This window comes from Salmo trutta, chromosome 20 (assembly GCF_901001165.1).
Source record: "Salmo trutta chromosome 20, fSalTru1.1, whole genome shotgun sequence".
Classification (NCBI taxonomy): domain Eukaryota; kingdom Metazoa; phylum Chordata; class Actinopteri; order Salmoniformes; family Salmonidae; genus Salmo; species Salmo trutta.
This window is the reverse complement of record NC_042976.1, coordinates 4,080,050-4,097,470: the sequence shown is the minus strand read 5'-3', so window position 1 is coordinate 4,097,470 and position 17,421 is coordinate 4,080,050. Positions and strand designations below refer to the sequence as shown.

Here is a 17,421-nt window from a genome sequence, read left to right as displayed (position 1 = left end):
GGTGGGGCTCAAGCTGCATCCCTGTCTCACCCCACAGCCCTGTGGAAAGATAATTTTTTTTGACAATTTTACTGCACACTTGATGTTTGTGAACATGGATTTTATAATGTTGTATGTTTTTCCCCAACACTACTTTCCATTTAATTGCATAGCAGACCCTCATGCCAAGTTTAGTGAAACGCTTTTTTGAAATCAACAAAGCATGAGAAGACTGCCTCTATTTTGGTTCGTTTGTCAGTTAGGGTGTGCAGGCTGAATATGTGGTCTGTTATACGATCATTTGTTAAAAAGCCAATTTGACATTTGCTCTGTATGTTGTTTTCATTGAGGAAATGTACGAATCTGCTATTAATGATAATGCTGAGGATTTTCCCAAGGTTGCTGGTGATGCATATCCCACGGTAGTTATTGGGGTCAAATTTGTCTCCACTTTTGTGACATGGGGTGATCAGTCCTTGGTTCCAAATATTGGGGGAAGATGTCAGAGCTCAGGATGATGTTAAAAAGTTTTAGTATAGCCAATTGGAATTTGTTGTCTGTATATTTTATCATTTCATTGAGGATACCATCAACACCACAAGTCTTTTTGGGTTGGAAGGGTTTGTATTTTGTCCTGTAGTTCATTCAATGTAATTGGAGAATCCAGTGGGTTCTGGAAGTCTTTTAATAGTTCATTCTAAGATTTGTATTTGATCATGTTTATGTTTTTGCTGTTTGTTCTTTGTTATAGAGCCAAAACAGATTGGAGAAGTGATTTATCCATCTCCGTTTTAGATAGATAATTCTTCGTGTTGTTGTTTGTTTAGTGTTTTCCAATTTCCCCAGAAGTGGTTATATTCTATGGATTCTTTAGAAAATATATATTTATATATGTATTTTTTTATTTCACCTTTTATTTAACCAGGTAGGCCAGTTGAGAACAAGTTATTTCTTTAATTACATTGAGCTGATTTCTGACGTGCTGTTTCTTCTTTTAGTGTATTTCTGTATTGTTTTAGTGATTCACTATAGCGAAGTCTCAGGTTTTTTGTGTTTCTGTGTTTTTGGTTGAATAGGTTTCTCAATTTCTTTCTTAGGTTTTTGCATTCTTCATCAAACCATTTTGTCATTGCTGTTCAATTTTCTTAGGTTTTCTGCTTGAAAAAAATATTTGATAGGAAGCTGAGGTTAAATATACAGTTTTTCTACTGACACGTTTACACCTATTACAGTGAAAGGTTTTGTCCAGGAAGTTGAATTTGTTGTTGCCTAATTGTTTTTAGTAGGTTTCTATGCTACTTTAGCATAGTATTCTATAGCATTTCTTAATATTACTCAGTTCCTTTGGCTTTGGTGTCTCATGATTTGAGTATTGCTCTGTTCAAGTAAACTGTTATTTTTGCTGTAATCTGATAGGGGTGTCAGGGGACTGACTGTGAACGCTCTGAGAGACTCTGGGTTGAGGTCAGTGATAAAGTAGTCTACAGTACTACTGCCAAGAGATGAGCTATAGGATTTCCCTCGAATCCTACCATTAACTATGTACAGACCCAGCGTTTGACAGAGCTGCACGAGTTGTGAACCGTTTTTGTTGGTTGTTTTGCCATAGTTGTGTCTAAGGGGTGCATATTTTGGAGGGAATGCTGTCACCTCCAGGTTGATGTTTGTCTCCCTGTGTGCTGAGAGTGTCAGGTTATTGTCCAGTTCTGGCATTTAGTTTCGCCACGGACTAGTGCATGTCCCTGAGCCTGTAAATGATTGATCTCCCCCTCTAGGATGGAGAAGCTGTCTTCATTAAAGTTGTGGGGATTCTATCTTTAGGCTAAAGGCAGATGACCTCAGACCTTGTATGTTTCAGGATGAGATAGTAAAAGTGTTGTGTTCCATAGTGTCTGGTGTTTTCACTTGGTTTACGCTCTCGCTCAACCTCTCGCTCACCTCTCTGTCTATCTTGTCTGTCTGTCTGTCTCCCTCTCCCTATCTGTCTCTCTCCCTCTCTCTTCTCTCGCTCTCTCTTGCTTTCTCTCTTTTTATCTCCCTTTGGCCTAAAGAGCAGGAACCAAGACTTCATCAAAGAAATCGGAAATACATGACTCATCTTCTTCCTGAGCAGCAGGATGATGAGTCCCCAGCATGTTACACTGCTTACACACTTCTCCTCACATACCTACACCGTCACTCTTCCTTTGTCTCCTCCCCTTCTCCTTCATCTCTCCTCCAATCACGTACTCTTATCTCCACCTCTATCACCAGCCATACATAGTCATCTTCCTCCTATAGGTACATACAATATGATTTATTCTCCTTTCTCTATCTCTCACTCAATTACTCTCTCTCTCTCTTCCTTTTTATCTCTCTGTCCACCTTATCTCTCTCTCCCTCGCTCCCTTTTTATCTCTCTGTCCACCTTATCTCTCTCTCTCTCTCTCTCTCTCTCTCTCTCTCAGTCACTCTCTCTTTTTCTCATGTGCGTATGTCGAAGTGAGTCAGAATGAGTTAGCAGTGCGATCACATAGCTTGTTATTACTTCCTATTTACAGAGCTTATATACACACCCACACACACACACACACACACACACACACACTCACACACACACACACACACACGCACGCACGCACGCACGCACGCACGCACGCACACACACACACACACACACACACACACACACACACACACACACACACACACACACACACACACACACACACAGTCAGATGTGACTGTTGAGAGCTTACCTTACCCTCTGTCTCTCTGGCTTGTCTTGTCTGTCTTGTCGGTCTGCATTGTTTTGTCTGTCTGGTCTGTCTTGTCTCTCTGTTAGTTTCAGATAGCAGATTGCGTGGCAAATAATGGCTTCTAAAGTAGTTGCCTGTTGCCTGACGACTCAAACTGAATTATTCCGCTGCTCTGTAATCGTTACGTGCTTCAGTCTGAGACTGCCATCATTGAAGGGTGTTGTACAAAAGTCATTAGCAGTTGGATCATCTCTTAACCAATCAGACTATCAAAGCCAATGACACAAATAAAAAAAATAAAAAAACGTCCCATACCCACATATGTTCTGGCCCAACCCATCAGTGTTTGGGACCATTCAGAACTGTTAGAATGTGTTTCTTGGGGAAGTACTCCTATCGAGACTCAAACAAACGTCCGAGGAGTCTGGGTAGTCAGGCTAATTGACCTACGCTGCTAGTGCTGCAGACAGAAACATAAGTTAAACACTACTTAAAGCTAACAGTTATAATGCATTATGAAGCAGTTATAATGCATTATGATGCAGTTATAATGCATTATAAGGCAGTTATAATGCATTATGAGGCAGTTATAATGCATTATGATGCAGTTAGTCTATGGTTAAGAACCCCTTATAATGGCTTTCACAATGATGCTGGCTTCTAACATTTATTTCTATATATCCATTTGATATTTATTTTGGCTTTTTTTTGTCACTCTCTATTTTGTCCTGTCTTGAAAAAGAAGACGATATACTGCAGTGTACATCCCTTTAACTCCCAATAAATACATTCAGCTTCTCTGTTTCATAGTTTTCCTCCATTCACCATTCCACCACTCCCCCGTTCCCCCATTTATCGAGTCCTCTTCCTATAAATAGCAGTGACTCATGTCTTTGGGTGTTTTTCATGGTAGGATAAGAGGGAAGAGAGTTGTGTTCATTATGGAGGAGAGAGAGGACTGGGTTCACTATGGAGGAGAGGGGAGAGAGAGGACTGGGTTCAATATGGAGGAGAGAGGAGAGGGAGGGCTGGGTTCACTATAGAGGAGAGGGGAGAGAGAGGACTGGGTTCACTATGGAGGAGAGAGGAGAGAGAGGACTGGTTTACTATGGAGGAGAGAGGAGAGAGAGAGGACTGGTTCACTATAGAGGAGAGGGGAGAGAGAGGACTGGGTTCACTATGGAGGAGAGAGAGGGCTGGGTTCACTATGGAGGAGAGAGGAGAGAGGACTGGGTTCACTATAGAGGAGAGAGGAGAGAGAGGACTGGTTCACTATAGAGGAGAGGGGAGAGAGAGGACTGGGTTCACTATGGAGGAGAGAGAGGACTGGGTTCACTATGGAGGAGAGAGAGGACTGGGTTCACTATGGAGGAGAGAGGAGAGAGAGGACTGGTTCACTATGGAGGAGAGAGGAGAGAGAGGACTGGTTCACTATGGAGGAGAGAGGAGAGAGAGGACTGGGTTCACTATGGAGGAGAGGGGAGAGAGAGGACTGGGTTTACTATGGAGGAGAGAGAGGACTGGGTTCACTATGGAGGAGAGAGGAGAGAGAGGACTGGGTTCACTATGGAGGAGAGAGAGGACTGGGTTCACTATGGAGGAGAGGGGAGAGAGAGGACTGGGTTCACTATAGAGGAGAGAGAGGACTGGGTTTACTATGGAGGAGAGAGGAGAGAGAGGACTGGGTTCACTATGGAGGAGAGAGGAGAGAGAGGACTGGGTTCACTATGGAGGAGAGAGGAGAGAGAGGACTGGGTTCACTATGGAGGAGAGAGGAGAGAGAGGACTGGTTCACTATGGAGGAGAGAGGAGAGAGAGGACTGGTTCACTATGGAGGAGAGAGGAGAGAGAGGACTGGGTTCACTATGGAGGAGAGGGGAGAGAGAGGACTGGTTCACTATGGAGGAGAGAGGAGAGAGGGGGCTGGTTCACTATGGAGGAGAGAGGAGAGAGAGAGGACTGGGTTCACTATGGAGGAGAGAGGAGAGAGAGAGGACTGGGTTCACTATGGAGGAGAGAGAGGGCTGGGTTCACTATGGAGGAGAGGGGGGAGAGAGGACTGGGTTCACTATGGAGGAGAGAGAGGGCTGGGTTCACTATGGAGGAGAGGGGAGAGAGAGGACTGGGTTTACTATGGAGGAGAGAGGAGAGAGAGGACTGGGTTCACTATGGAGGAGAGAGGAGAGAGAGGACTGGGTTCACTATGGAGGAGAGGGGAGAGAGAGGACTGGGTTCACTATGGAGGAGAGAGAGGGCTGGGTTCACTATGGAGGAGAGAGGAGAGAGAGGACTGGGTTCACAATGGAGGAGAGAGGAGAGAGAGGACTGGGTTTACTATGGAGGAGAGAGGAGAGGGAGGACTGGTTCACTATGGAGGAGAGAGGAGAGAGAGGACTGGGTTCACTATAGAGGAGAGAGGAGAGGGAGGGATGGGTTCACTATGGAGGAGAGAGGAGAGAGAGAGAGGACTGGGTTCACTATGGAGGAGAGGGAGTGATGGGTTCGCTATGGAGGAGAGAGGAGAGAGAGAGAGGGCTGGGTTCACTATGGAGGAGAGAGGAGAGAGAGAGGACTGGGTTCACTATGGAGGAGAGAGGAGAGAGAGAGGACTGGTTCACTATGGAGGAGAGAGGAGAGAGAGAGAGGACTGGGTTCACTATGGAGGAGAGAGGAGAGAGAGAGGACTGGGTTCACTATGGAGGAGAGAGGAGAGAGAGAGGACTGGTTCACTATGGAGGAGAGAGGAGAGAGAGAGAGGACTGGGTTCACTATGGAGGAGAGAGAGGGCTGGGTTCACTATGGAGGAGAGAGAGGGCTGGGTTCACTATGGAGGAGAGAGGAGAGAGAGGACTGGGTTCACTATGGAGGAGAGAGGAGAGAGAGAGAGGACTGGGTTCACTATGGAGGAGAGAGGAGAGAGAGGACTGGGTTCACTATGGAGGAGAGAGGAGAGAGAGGACTGGTTCACTATGGAGGAGAGAGGAGAGAGAGGACTGGGTTCACTATGGAGGAGAGAGAGGGCTGGGTTCACTATGGAGGAGAGAGGAGAGAGAGGACTGGGTTTACTATGGAGGAGAGAGGAGAGAGAGGACTGGTTCACTATGGAGGAGAGAGAGGGCTGGGTTCACTATGGAGGAGAGAGGAGAGAGAGGACTGGGTCCACTATGGAGGAGAGAGAGGGCTGGGTTCACTATGGAGGAGAGAGGAGAGAGAGGACTGGGTTCACTATGGAGGAGAGAGAGGGCTGGGTTCACTATGGAGGAGAGAGGAGAGAGAGGACTGGGTTTACTATGGAGGAGAGAGGAGAGAGAGGACTGGGTTCACTATGGAGGAGAGAGGAGAGGGAGGGATGGGTTCACTATGGAGGAGAGAGGAGAGAGAGAGAGGACTGGGTTCACTATGGAGGAGAGGGAGTGATGGGTTCGCTATGGAGGAGAGAGGAGAGAGAGAGAGGGCTGGGTTCACTATGGAGGAGAGAGGAGAGAGAGAGGGCTGGGTTCACTATGGAGGAGAGAGGAGAGAGAGGACTTGGTTCACTATGGAGGAGAGAGGAGAGAGAGAGAGGACTGGGTTCACTATGGAGGAGAGAGGAGAGAGAGAGAGGGCTGGTTCACTATGGAGGAGAGGGAGGGCTGGTTCACTATGGAGGAGAGAGGAGAGAGAGGACTGGGTTCACTATGGAGGAGAGAGGAGAGAGAGGACTGGTTCACTATGGAGGAGAGAGAGGACTGGTTCACTATAGAGGAGAGAGAGGACTGGGTTCACTATGGAGGAGAGAGGAGAGAGAGAGAGGACTGGGTTCACTATGGAGGAGAGAGAGGACTGGTTCACTATGGAGGAGAGAGAGGGCTGGGTTCACTATGGAGGAGAGAGGAGAGAGAGGACTGGGTTCACTATGGAGGAGAGAGGAGAGAGAGGACTGGTTCACTATAGAGGAGAGAGGAGAGGGAGGACTGGGTTCACTATGGAGGAGAGGGAGGGCTGGGTTCACTATGGAGGAGAGAGGAGAGAGAGGACTGGTTCACTATAGAGGAGAGAGGAGAGAGAGAGAGGACTGGGTTCACTATGGAGGAGAGAGGAGAGAGAGAGAGGACTGGGTTCACTATGGAGGAGAGAGGAGAGAGAGGGCTGGTTCACTATAGAGGAGAGAGGAGAGAGAGGACTGGGTTCACTATGGAGGACAGAGGAGAGAGGAGAGGACTGGTTCACTATAGAGGAGAGAGAGGACTGGGTTCACTATGGAGGAGAGAGAGGACTGTTTCACTATAGAGGAGAGAGAGGACTGGTTCACTATAGAGGAGAGAGAGGACTGGGTTCACTATGGAGGAGAGAGGAGAGAGAGGACTGGTTCACTATAGAGGAGAGAGAGGACTGGGTTCACTATGGAGGAGAGAGGAGAGGGGAGAGAGAGAGCTGGGTTCACTATGGAGGAGAGAGAGGGAGCTGGGTTCACTATGGAGGAGAGAGGAGAGGGAGGGCTGGGTTCACTATGGAGGAGAGAGGAGAGGGAGGGCTGGGTTCACTATGGAGGAGAGAGGAGAGGGAGGACTGGTTCACTATGGAGGAGAGAGGAGAGGGAGGACTGGTTCACTATGGAGGAGAGGGAGGGCTGGTTCACTATGGAGGAGAGAGGAGAGGGAGGGCTGGGTTCACTATGGAGGCTACTCTGTATTCTGTTGTGCGTCTGTTTTTAGCCGCAGTATCGTTTTTATTCAGTTATGTGAGCTGGTGGTGTGGTGTAACTGTGTGTGTGCATGTGTGTGTGTGTGTGTGCCTGTGTTTGTGCGTGTGTGTGCGTTTGTGTGTGTGTGTGTGTGTGTGGACTTGTTCAATTCCCCACAAGAATAGTAAACAAACCAAATTTTAAGAACTGGGTACATTTTGTTAGTCCCCACGAGGTCAAATACTATTTCTAGGGGGTTTAGGGTTAAGGTTAGAGTCTGAATTAGGTTTATGGTTAAGGTTAGAGTCTGAATTAGGTTTAGGGTTAAGGTTAGAGTCTGAATTAGGTTTAGGGTTACGAGCTAGGGTTAGTTTTAGGGTTAGGGGACTGAATTGTGTGTCCCCGCAAGGTTAGTTATACAAGACTGTGTGTGTGTGTGTGTGTGTGTGTGTGTGTGTGTGTGTGTGTGTGTGTGTGTGTGTGTGTGTGTGTAGTTTATTTATGTGGGGTAGTTGATTGGGTTAGTTTAATGATGTGGGTTGTTGATTGGGTTATTTGTGTTCTTTGTTCAAGTCTGTTAATGTTTGGATCGGACCCTTTTTTTAAATTTTGTCTGAACCGACATCCCCAAATCTAACTGCCTGTAGCTCAAGGCCTGAAGCAAGGATATGTATATTATTGATACCATTTGAAAGGAAACACTTTGAAGTTTGTGGAAATGTGAAATTAATGTAGGAGAATATAACACTTTAGATCTTGTAAAAGATAATACAAACCAAAAAAAACGTGTTTTTTTTAAATGCAAGAGAAAGTCCATAATAAAATACTGTAGTTTAGGCGCAATATATGGAAGTGTGTGAGTGAAGTTTCAGATTGATCCAGTGTAGCATGGCAATACTGGACAATATGTTTTATCAAGTCTGCCAGGATGTCTGCCCAAATGTGCCGAATTGGTAAATTGATACATTGTTAAGTACATAACAATGGAGAACATCCAAAAAATGATATGTTAATAAAAAAAATAAAAAGTTTACACACTCCCAGGAATGTCGTACATGATGGATCATTAACGTTCACACATCTAGATGGCCTGGCGGGATGGGTGTGGAGCCAGAGACAACAGTGGGGGTCAAACTGTAGAACCCAGTTCCTACATTTGAATGTAAAAAATGGATTTTATCAAACAAAACTATTGTCACGGCTGTCGTTGTGTAGAGAGGACCAAGGCGCAGCGGGTTGCGTGCTCATCATGTTAATTTATTAAATAAATGTGAACACGGGAAAAACAATAAACAAAAGACCGACAGTTTAACAGGCTACACTTACAACAGCAGTGCTAAAGACAACTACCCACAAAATACAAACAAAACCCATACCTATATATAGGACTCTCAATCAAAGGCAACTACAAACACCTGCCTCCAATTGAGAGTCCAACACCCAATTACCTAACATAGAAATACTAAACTAGAGATAACATAGAAATACAGAAAAACATAGAACATAACCCAAAACCCGGGAAATAATAAAACAAACACCCTTCTAATCAAACCACCACCCCGAACCACATAAAACAAATACCCTCTGCCACGTCCTGACCAAACTACAATACAAATAATACCTAAATACTGGTCAGGACGTGACAACTATGCTACATTTTATCTCTGGGACCCTCAGGATGACAAATCAGAGCAAGATTACTTACTGAATGTAAGTACATTATTTACGTTCAGAGGTGAATGTATCAAACCAGTTGCAGTGATTCGTTTTTTGATGTTGTGCACTCTCCTCACTGTAATAGTTACTGTAAATTGGACAGTGCAGTTAGATTAACAATAATTTAAGATTTCTGCCCATGTCTATGTCCTGGAAGGTTTGCTGTTCGTTGGAGACAGCTCGTGTGTTGATGGGTTCTGGTGGGTTGTGTGTTGATGGGTTCTGGTGGGTTGTGTGTTGATGGGTTCTGGTGGGTGTGTGTTGGAGACAGCTGTGTGCGTATGTGTTAATGTGATTTGCTGTGTGTTCCAGATGGTCTCTTTGGGCAGTGCCGTACCTCTAAGCAGGACCAGGTTCAGTACCAGGTGTCCGTTCCTGTTCTGAAGAGGATGCAGGAGGTCCTCAAACAGCTCACACTGCAGGGTGAGTCAACAGCCTAACACACTGCAGGGTGAGTCAACAGCCTAACACACTGCAGGGTGAGTCAAGATATTAACACACTGCAGGGTGAGTCAAGATATTAACACACTGCAGGGTGAGTGAAGATATTAACACACTGCAGGGTGAGTCAACACACTAACACACTGCAGGGTGAGTCAACACACTAACACCCTGCAGGGTGAGTGAAGATATTAACACACTGCAGGGTGAGTCAACACACTAACACACTGCAGGGTGAGTCAAGATATTAACACACTGCAGGGTGAGTCAACACACTAACACACTGCAGGGTGAGTGAACACACTAACACACTGCAGGGTGGGTCAAGATATTAACACACTGCAGGGTGAGTCAAGATATTAACACACTGCAGGGTGAGTCAAGATATTAACACACTGCAGGGTGAGTCAAGATATTAACACACTGCAGGGTGAGTCAACACACTAACACACTGCAGGGTGAGTCAAGATATTAACACACTGCAGGGTGAGTCAAGATATTAACACACTACAGGGTGAGTGAAGATATTAACACACTGCAGGGTGAGTCAACACTCTAACACACTGCAGGGTGAGTCAACACACTAACACACTGCAGGGTGAGTCAACACACTAACACCCTGCAGGGTGAGTGAAGATATTAACACACTGCAGGGTGAGTCAACACACTAACACACTGCAGGGTGAGTCAAGATATTAACACACTGCAGGGTGAGTCAACACACTAACACACTGCAGGGTGAGTCAAGATATTAACACACTGCAGGGTGAGTCAACACACTAACACACTGCAGGGTGAGTGAACACACTAACACACTGCAGGGTGGGTCAAGATATTAACACACTGCAGGGTGAGTCAAGATATTAACACACTGCAGGGTGAGTCAAGATATTAACACACTGCAGGGTGAGTCAAGATATTAACACACTGCAGGGTGAGTCAACACACTAACACACTGCAGGGTGAGTCAAGATATTAACACACTGCACACCTAGATAGTTGGTGTGTATGTATTGATATTTAGACTACGTGTATGTAGTTCTGTCCTTGAGCTGTTCTTGTCTATTAATGTTCTGTATTATGTCATGTGTCATGTTTTGGTGTGGACCACGGGAAAAGTAATGGGGATCCTAATAAAATACCAACATTTAATGGACATCATTATAAAATATAAATGGTCTTTGTGTTTGGTGTGTAGGTCTGTCCTGGCAAGATGACATCACTCAGTACATTGTTACCAAAGAGCTGAGCAGAGTTCCTCACACTCCGAGACCCTCCAAGATCGTTTCCTCACAGTAAGGATCATTACACATTTACAGGATCTAACAGAGGAGTTAGTCAAGTACGGGCCTTTTCCTCGTATCTATCCAACATCTTATCGTGCCTCTGTGTAGTTGTACCAGATTGAAAATTAGCCGGCTGGCTAAATCTAGCATATTCACAAAATGGGTCGATGTTTATTGTTCCTGTCAAATAAACCTAATTGAAAGAAAGCAAGTAAGTAGAGTAGAAATGCAATATTATGCTTAGAACTGCCCAAAATATACAAAATCATCTTCCTTGTCCTTCCTCTCAGACCCAAGCAGAGCTCCTCCAATCAGGGAGGATACCCCAGCAGCTCCTCCAATCAGGGAGGATACCCCAGCAGCTCCTCCAATCAGGGAGGATATCCCAGTCAGGCTGACAGCCACCAGGACTACATGATAGTAGATCATCCCCAGTTCCCCCTCCGCATGCAGACCTCTCCCATGGACCCCTATACTTATCAACAGGTACTGTAAGCCATGCACATTAACACGTACACACACACACACACACACACACACACACACACACACACACACACACACACACACACACGTACACACACACTCACACACACACACACACACACACACACACGTACACACACACACACACACGTACACACACACACACGTACACACACACACACACACGTACACACACACACACACACACACACACACACACACACACACACACACACACACACACACACACAATAGAACATGTGTCCTCATCCGTAAACCACGTGTGTTTTCTCTCTCTGTGTTTTACAGCACAGATACCAGGAAGATGTAGAGCGCTCCCTCCACCAGGGAGGTAGAGTCTACCCAGGGCCCCGCCCCTCCTCTAGATCCCAACAGGCCAAACAGAGAGAGAGAGACCGTCAGCTGCTGCAGGACGTCATCTCCCTCTATCTGTCCTCTTCCCCTGCACAGCCGTCGTTCCGCCACAGGGGGGCAGCAGCACTTCCGGCCCCACCCTACTACGAGGACCTGGAACTGCCTCTGGACTATGTGGAAGACTACAGTCTGACAGAGCAGGATACGGCCAGGCAACAGCAGCAACAGAAGAAGATACAGTTACAACAGCAGCAACAGAAGAAGGTTCCTCAGGACTACAGCTCTCTGGCTGGGCTGAATGGTAAGATAGTAAAACTGCTCTAGTACCTTAAGTAGAAGTGTTAATTAACTAATTTAATTAATTAATATTCAAATCAACTCGGTTCAGTAGCAGGGTGTGTGTACATTCACTGGGGAAGCTAAGCCAGTGAATTTTGTTTTGCCATATTACAACCTATATGTGATAGTGATAATTGCGTTGTTTTCTCTATAATCTGTTAGTTCATATGCCTTGACACTGTGATATATACGCCTAAATTCAACCACACGTTTCTTTCATCACAAAACCGGAGAGGAACCAGTGAAGTCCACTAAACATATTGCATGTAACAAACAGTTAAATGACCCTAAACCTAACCTAAGCAAGTTAATGTTTCCCACATTTTCGAACGACTAAACAACTATTGATTTAGAACCACAGAGAGTCACCGCAAGTCAATAAGAAAACAGGAGCTGCCTCCACTATTCCAGCACCATTTCAACTTCATCAAATCATCTCTGCTTAGTCTAATACAGCGACAACTAAAAGATTCCAAAAACAATTTAGCCCAATCAACGTAAGCCAAATATGATGTGGCTGTCCATGGTACTGATTTGTGTGTGTGTGTGCGTGTGCGTGTGCGTGTGTGTGTGTGTGTGTGTGTTTAAGTAGAAAAAACATGTTGACCCTACTAGTAGAGAAACACCAATGCCATCATCCTCCTCTCTTTCATGTTGTCTAAACGGTCGATGCCTCTGTCATACAGTACACGTTTTTATTTGTTGTTGTCCTAGGCTACCTGGCTAAAAGGCCTGCTAGCTAGCCTAACTTCCATTCATGGGCAACAATGAGCCAGCTAGTTAACATTAGCATACTACATCTAGCTACATATTGAATGTAACAAGCGTCGTTGTAGGTGGACCAAAACGCAGCGGGTATATTGATCATCTTCTTATTTATTGAAGGAAAAACACTTAAACAAAACAAACAACGAACACAGTCCAGTAAGGTGCACAGACTATACTGGAAACAACCACCCACAAACACAAGAGAAAACTAACCCAACTAAATATGGCCTCCAATTAGAGACAACGACAACCAGCTGCCTCTAATTGGAGGTCATTACCAAAACCCCAACATAGAAATAGAACACTAGATAAACACATAGAAATAGAAAATGAGAACATAAACCAAAAACCCCGAAACACACAAAACAAACACCCCCTGCCACGCCCTGACCAAACTACAATAACAAATAACCCCTTTACTGGTCAGGACGTGACATTGAACTTCCATCCTCATAGGTCAGGGGCACAACAATGTATGAATTTATGGTTGGATTTGCCGTTGTAATCATTGACCAGTATGGATGATTTAGTAAAACCTCAAATCCCAATCGCCATCCATGGCTAATTTAGGAAAGGGATGATTTTAGCTAGCTAGCTACAAGATGCAACAATTCCATTTTTTTTCTGTAAATTACGTTCTGCTTTTGATGTGATGTGATTGGTGTGAAGCCAAATCCAAAATGGCTTCCCCTTGACACTTTTGTGGTGCGCCAGGACCATTCACAGCTGAGTTCACTCAGTTTAGCTCAACGCTGATTGGCTATTATTTTATTTATTTTTTATCAAGGGAGGCCAAATGCTCGCTGACTTCCCTTGCGTTCAATGGCACGGGCGGCAACAATGTCATACTCTTTTTGACCAGACAGCATCAGATAGATGGGCTACAGGTAGAAAGACAGAGGGGCGCTGTTTCGCTCACTAGGATGATTTCTCCTGTGAGATACATTATTATTATTCTGTTTCACGATACAATGGTCCATTTTTCGGAGGGAAGTCTGTCCTCCCCTGGCATCCATGACTGCCTCCACCCATAGCAATGCCATTCAAATTCCATCCACCATTGTACCATGCAGTCTGGTGAAGTAAGTGGATCTCTCTTTGTTATCAGAACACTCTAATAGGTCCAGGATACTGATCAAGCATGCGACACTGTGCACTGAAGATTCTACACTGAGCATTGCTTGTAATCCAGGACTAGAAGAAATCTTTGTCCCGGGAAACTTGTCCTATGTCTGTGTGTGTGTGTGTGTGTTAGCTAATACTGACATCTTCTGGCCATGCTATCTCTTCTGACTAACCTGTCCGTGCTATCTCTTCTGACTAACCTGGCCGTGCTATCTCTTCTGATTAACCTGGCCGTGCTATCTCTTCTGACTAACCTGGCCATGCTATCTCTTCTGACTAACCTGGTCCTGACAGTCTATTGAGACTAACCTGTCATGTCTGTGTGTCTGTCTGTGTAGAGTCTATCCTACAGCGTATGGTGGAGACCCTGGAGATGTACGGTGTTGATCCTAGAGACCTGACCCCCCAGCAGCTCTACAGACTGGCTGTGGTACTACAACTGATGAAGGCAGAGGACCAGGAGAACGCAGGTACTACAGACCTGTCTGTCTGTCTGTCCGTCCGTCCGTCCGTCCGTCCGTCTGTCTAACCGTGGTGCTGCAGCTGATGCAGGCTGAGAACCATTGTTCTGATCTGACTCACAACTGTTCTGGCTCGAATATTCTCTTCTCAAATTAGTCTTTTCCTGCCTTGTTGGACCATCCTGTTCTCATGAGCGGTCAGGACGGTGGATCAGTCCTTTTCAGCACAGTTCCAAAAACTATGGTGGATGCCTAACAAGGCCAGCTCGGTACATCTGTCTGCACACAGAAGGACGCGTAGTCATTCAATATCAATGAATAATGAATGAATTACACATTAGTCATTTCCTGTAAGTCATTGTAATGCTCTCTGTATTTTCTTTTTTCAGATCCATTTACCAATGATCCGATCACACCGAAGGAGGTATGTTCAGATAGTGCAGAAATACAGTACTAAGTGGTATTGCATGACATGTATAATATGATGTATATATTATAATGCTGCTATCATGGTCATTGTCCTGTCTCTTGGTGTCTCTGGGTTTTCCGCTACACAGAAACAGCAGATGCTTAAAAGCAGTGACACCGTGTCCAACAAGGGAGAGAACGCTCCCCTCCCTGTCCCCTCTCCCTCCTTTACCTCGGTAGCTGATGTGGCCCCTACCCTGGCCCCTGCTGCCACTAGTCCCACCCTCAAAGCACCTATAGGGGGCAGTGTGACGGCCAAGGGTCCCTCTGTCTCTGTGGAGGATGTGAAAGGAAAGGTGAAAAGCTCCAGTGTCCCAGCAGGGCTACCAGCTGCTGAGAGGGGAACAGCCGCCAGGGAGGAGTATGGATACATCGTCACCAACCAGAGGTCAGTTCTGGTAACTTACTGTGTGGATCTCTTATACACACACTAAAGTTAGGATTTATACCTTAGTCCTTCATACTGGCTGTAAAGTTAGGATTTATACCTTAGTCCTTCATACTGTCTGTAAAGTTAGGATTTGAAACTTAGTCCTTCATGCTGTCTGTAAAGCTAGGACTCGTACCTTAGTCCTTGATACTGGCTGTAAAGTTAGGATTTGAACCTTAGTCATTCATGCTGTCTGTAAAGCTAGGACTCGTACCTTAGTCCTTGATACTGGCTGTAAAGTTAGGATTTGAACCTTAGTCATTCATGCTGTCTGTAAAGTTAGGATTCGTACCTTAGTCCCTAATACTGATACTTGGCTTTTTTTTACACATCTAAATGATACTGCATAAGTCAATTATATCATTAGCTCTGCAGTGCAGGATGTTTTAATATTATAATGTTGAGTCTAGACTCTAAGGGCATATGTTTGTTGATGAATGTAATGTCTTAATTGAACGTTGTCGTTGTTGATGTTGTTGTTGTCGTTGTCATTGTTGTCGTTGTTGTTCTCCAGTCCTCTCAGTCTGTATGATGGGGTGAAACTACTGGAACTACTGGCAGAGAGAATTCACCTGACTACCAGCAGCTTCATCAACATCAGGTACCGTCACCGTGTGTGTGTGTGTGTGTATGTGTCTTGTGTGTATGTGTCTTTTTTTTCATTTGATTTATTTCACCTTTATTTAACCAGGTAGGCCAGTTGAGAACAAGTTCTCATTTACAACTGTGACCTGACCAAGATAAAGCAAAGCAGTGCAACAAAAACAACATCAACACAGAGTTACACATGGAATAAACAAGCGTACAGTCAATAATACAATAGAAAAAAAAGAAAGTCTATATACAGTGTGTGCAAATGGCATGAGGAGGTAGGCAATAAATAGGCCATAGTAGCGAAGTAATTACAATTTAGCAGATTAACACTGGAGTGATAGATGAGCAGATGATGATGTGCAAGTAGAAATACTGGTGTGCAAAAGAGCAGAAAAGTAAATAAAAACAATATGGGGATGAGGTAGGTAGATTGGGTGGGCTATTTACAGATGGGCTATGTACAGCGGCAGCGATCGGTTAGCTGCTCAGATAGCTGATGTTTAAAGTTATTGAGGGAAATATAAGTCTCCAGCTTCAGTGATTTTTGCAATTCGTTCCAGTCATTGGCAGTAGAGAACTGGAAGGAAAGGCGGCCAAAGAGGTGTTGGCTTTGGGGATGATCAGTGAGATATACCTGCTGGAGCGCGTGCTACGGGTGGGTGTTGCTATCGTGACCAGTGAGCTGAGATAAGGCGGAGCTTTACCTAGCATAGATTTATAGATGACCTGGAGCCAGTGGGTTTGGCGACGGATATGAAGCGAGGGCCATCCAAAGAGAGCGTACAGGTCGCAGTGATGGGTAGTATATGGGGCCTTGGTGACAAAACAGATGGCACTGTGATAGACTGCATCCAATTTGCTGAGTAGAGTGTTGGAGGCTATTTTGTAAATGACATCGCCGAAGTCGAGGATCGGTAGGATAGTCAGTTTTACTATGGTATGTTTGGCGGCGTGAGTGGAGGAGGCTTTTTTGCGAAATAGGAAGCTGATTCTAGATTTACAGTCTAACCAGACACCTAGGTATTTGTAGTTGTCCACATATTCTAAGTCAGAACCGTCCAGAGTAGTGATGCAGGACAGGCGGGCAGGTGCGGGCAGCGATCGGTTGAAAAGCATGCATTTGGTTTTACTTGCGTTTAAGAGCAGTTGGAGGCCACGGAAGGAGTGTTGTATGGCGTTGAAGCTCATCTGGAGGTTAGTTAACACAGTGTCCAAAGAAGGGCCAGATGTATACATCTGCCTGTATGACTGTGTGTGGCAGTATATAAGTCAATAATAACTGTTTCCCTATTTGTTATGTTGCTCCAGTGTTGTGGGTCCAGCCCTTACGTTCAGGATCAGACAGAACCCTCAGAATATGACTGCAGAGGACGTGACTGAGAAGGCTGGTGAGAAAGAACCTCTCTGTCTGTCTGTCTGTCTGTCTGTCTGTCTGTCTGTCTGTCTGTCTGTCTGTCTGTCTGTCTGTCTGTCTGCCTGCCTGCCTGCCTGCCTGCCTGCCTGCCTGCCTGCCTGCCTGCCTGCCTGTCTGTCTGTCTGTCTGTCTGTCTGT

The 17,421-nt window shown here is 45.3% G+C and overlaps 2 protein-coding genes across 4 annotated transcripts in view; one reads left to right on the top strand and one right to left on the bottom strand.

Moving 5' to 3' along the window:
- LOC115156269 (tubulin alpha-4A chain-like) overlaps positions 1 to 17,421 on the bottom strand; it is a 131,488-nt gene that overhangs the window by 35,744 nt on the left and 78,323 nt on the right. The gene's annotated exons all lie outside the window — the stretch shown is intronic.
- Positions 1 to 17,421, top strand: part of ptprna (protein tyrosine phosphatase receptor type Na) — a 74,812-nt gene that overhangs the window by 27,185 nt on the left and 30,206 nt on the right. For 2 of the 3 annotated variants that reach the window (XM_029702044.1, XM_029702045.1), the window contains exons 3-11: positions 9,409 to 9,519; positions 10,736 to 10,832; positions 11,114 to 11,309; positions 11,619 to 11,985; positions 14,255 to 14,386; positions 14,767 to 14,801; positions 14,935 to 15,233; positions 15,790 to 15,876; positions 17,178 to 17,257. In XM_029702044.1, coding sequence (XP_029557904.1) covers positions 9,409 to 9,519; positions 10,736 to 10,832; positions 11,114 to 11,309; positions 11,619 to 11,985; positions 14,255 to 14,386; positions 14,767 to 14,801; positions 14,935 to 15,233; positions 15,790 to 15,876; positions 17,178 to 17,257 — 1,404 coding nt within the window. The remainder of the gene's footprint in view (positions 1 to 9,408; positions 9,520 to 10,735; positions 10,833 to 11,113; positions 11,310 to 11,618; positions 11,986 to 14,254; positions 14,387 to 14,766; positions 14,802 to 14,934; positions 15,234 to 15,789; positions 15,877 to 17,177; positions 17,258 to 17,421) is intronic. The other variant, XM_029702047.1, reaches the window with a different exon arrangement.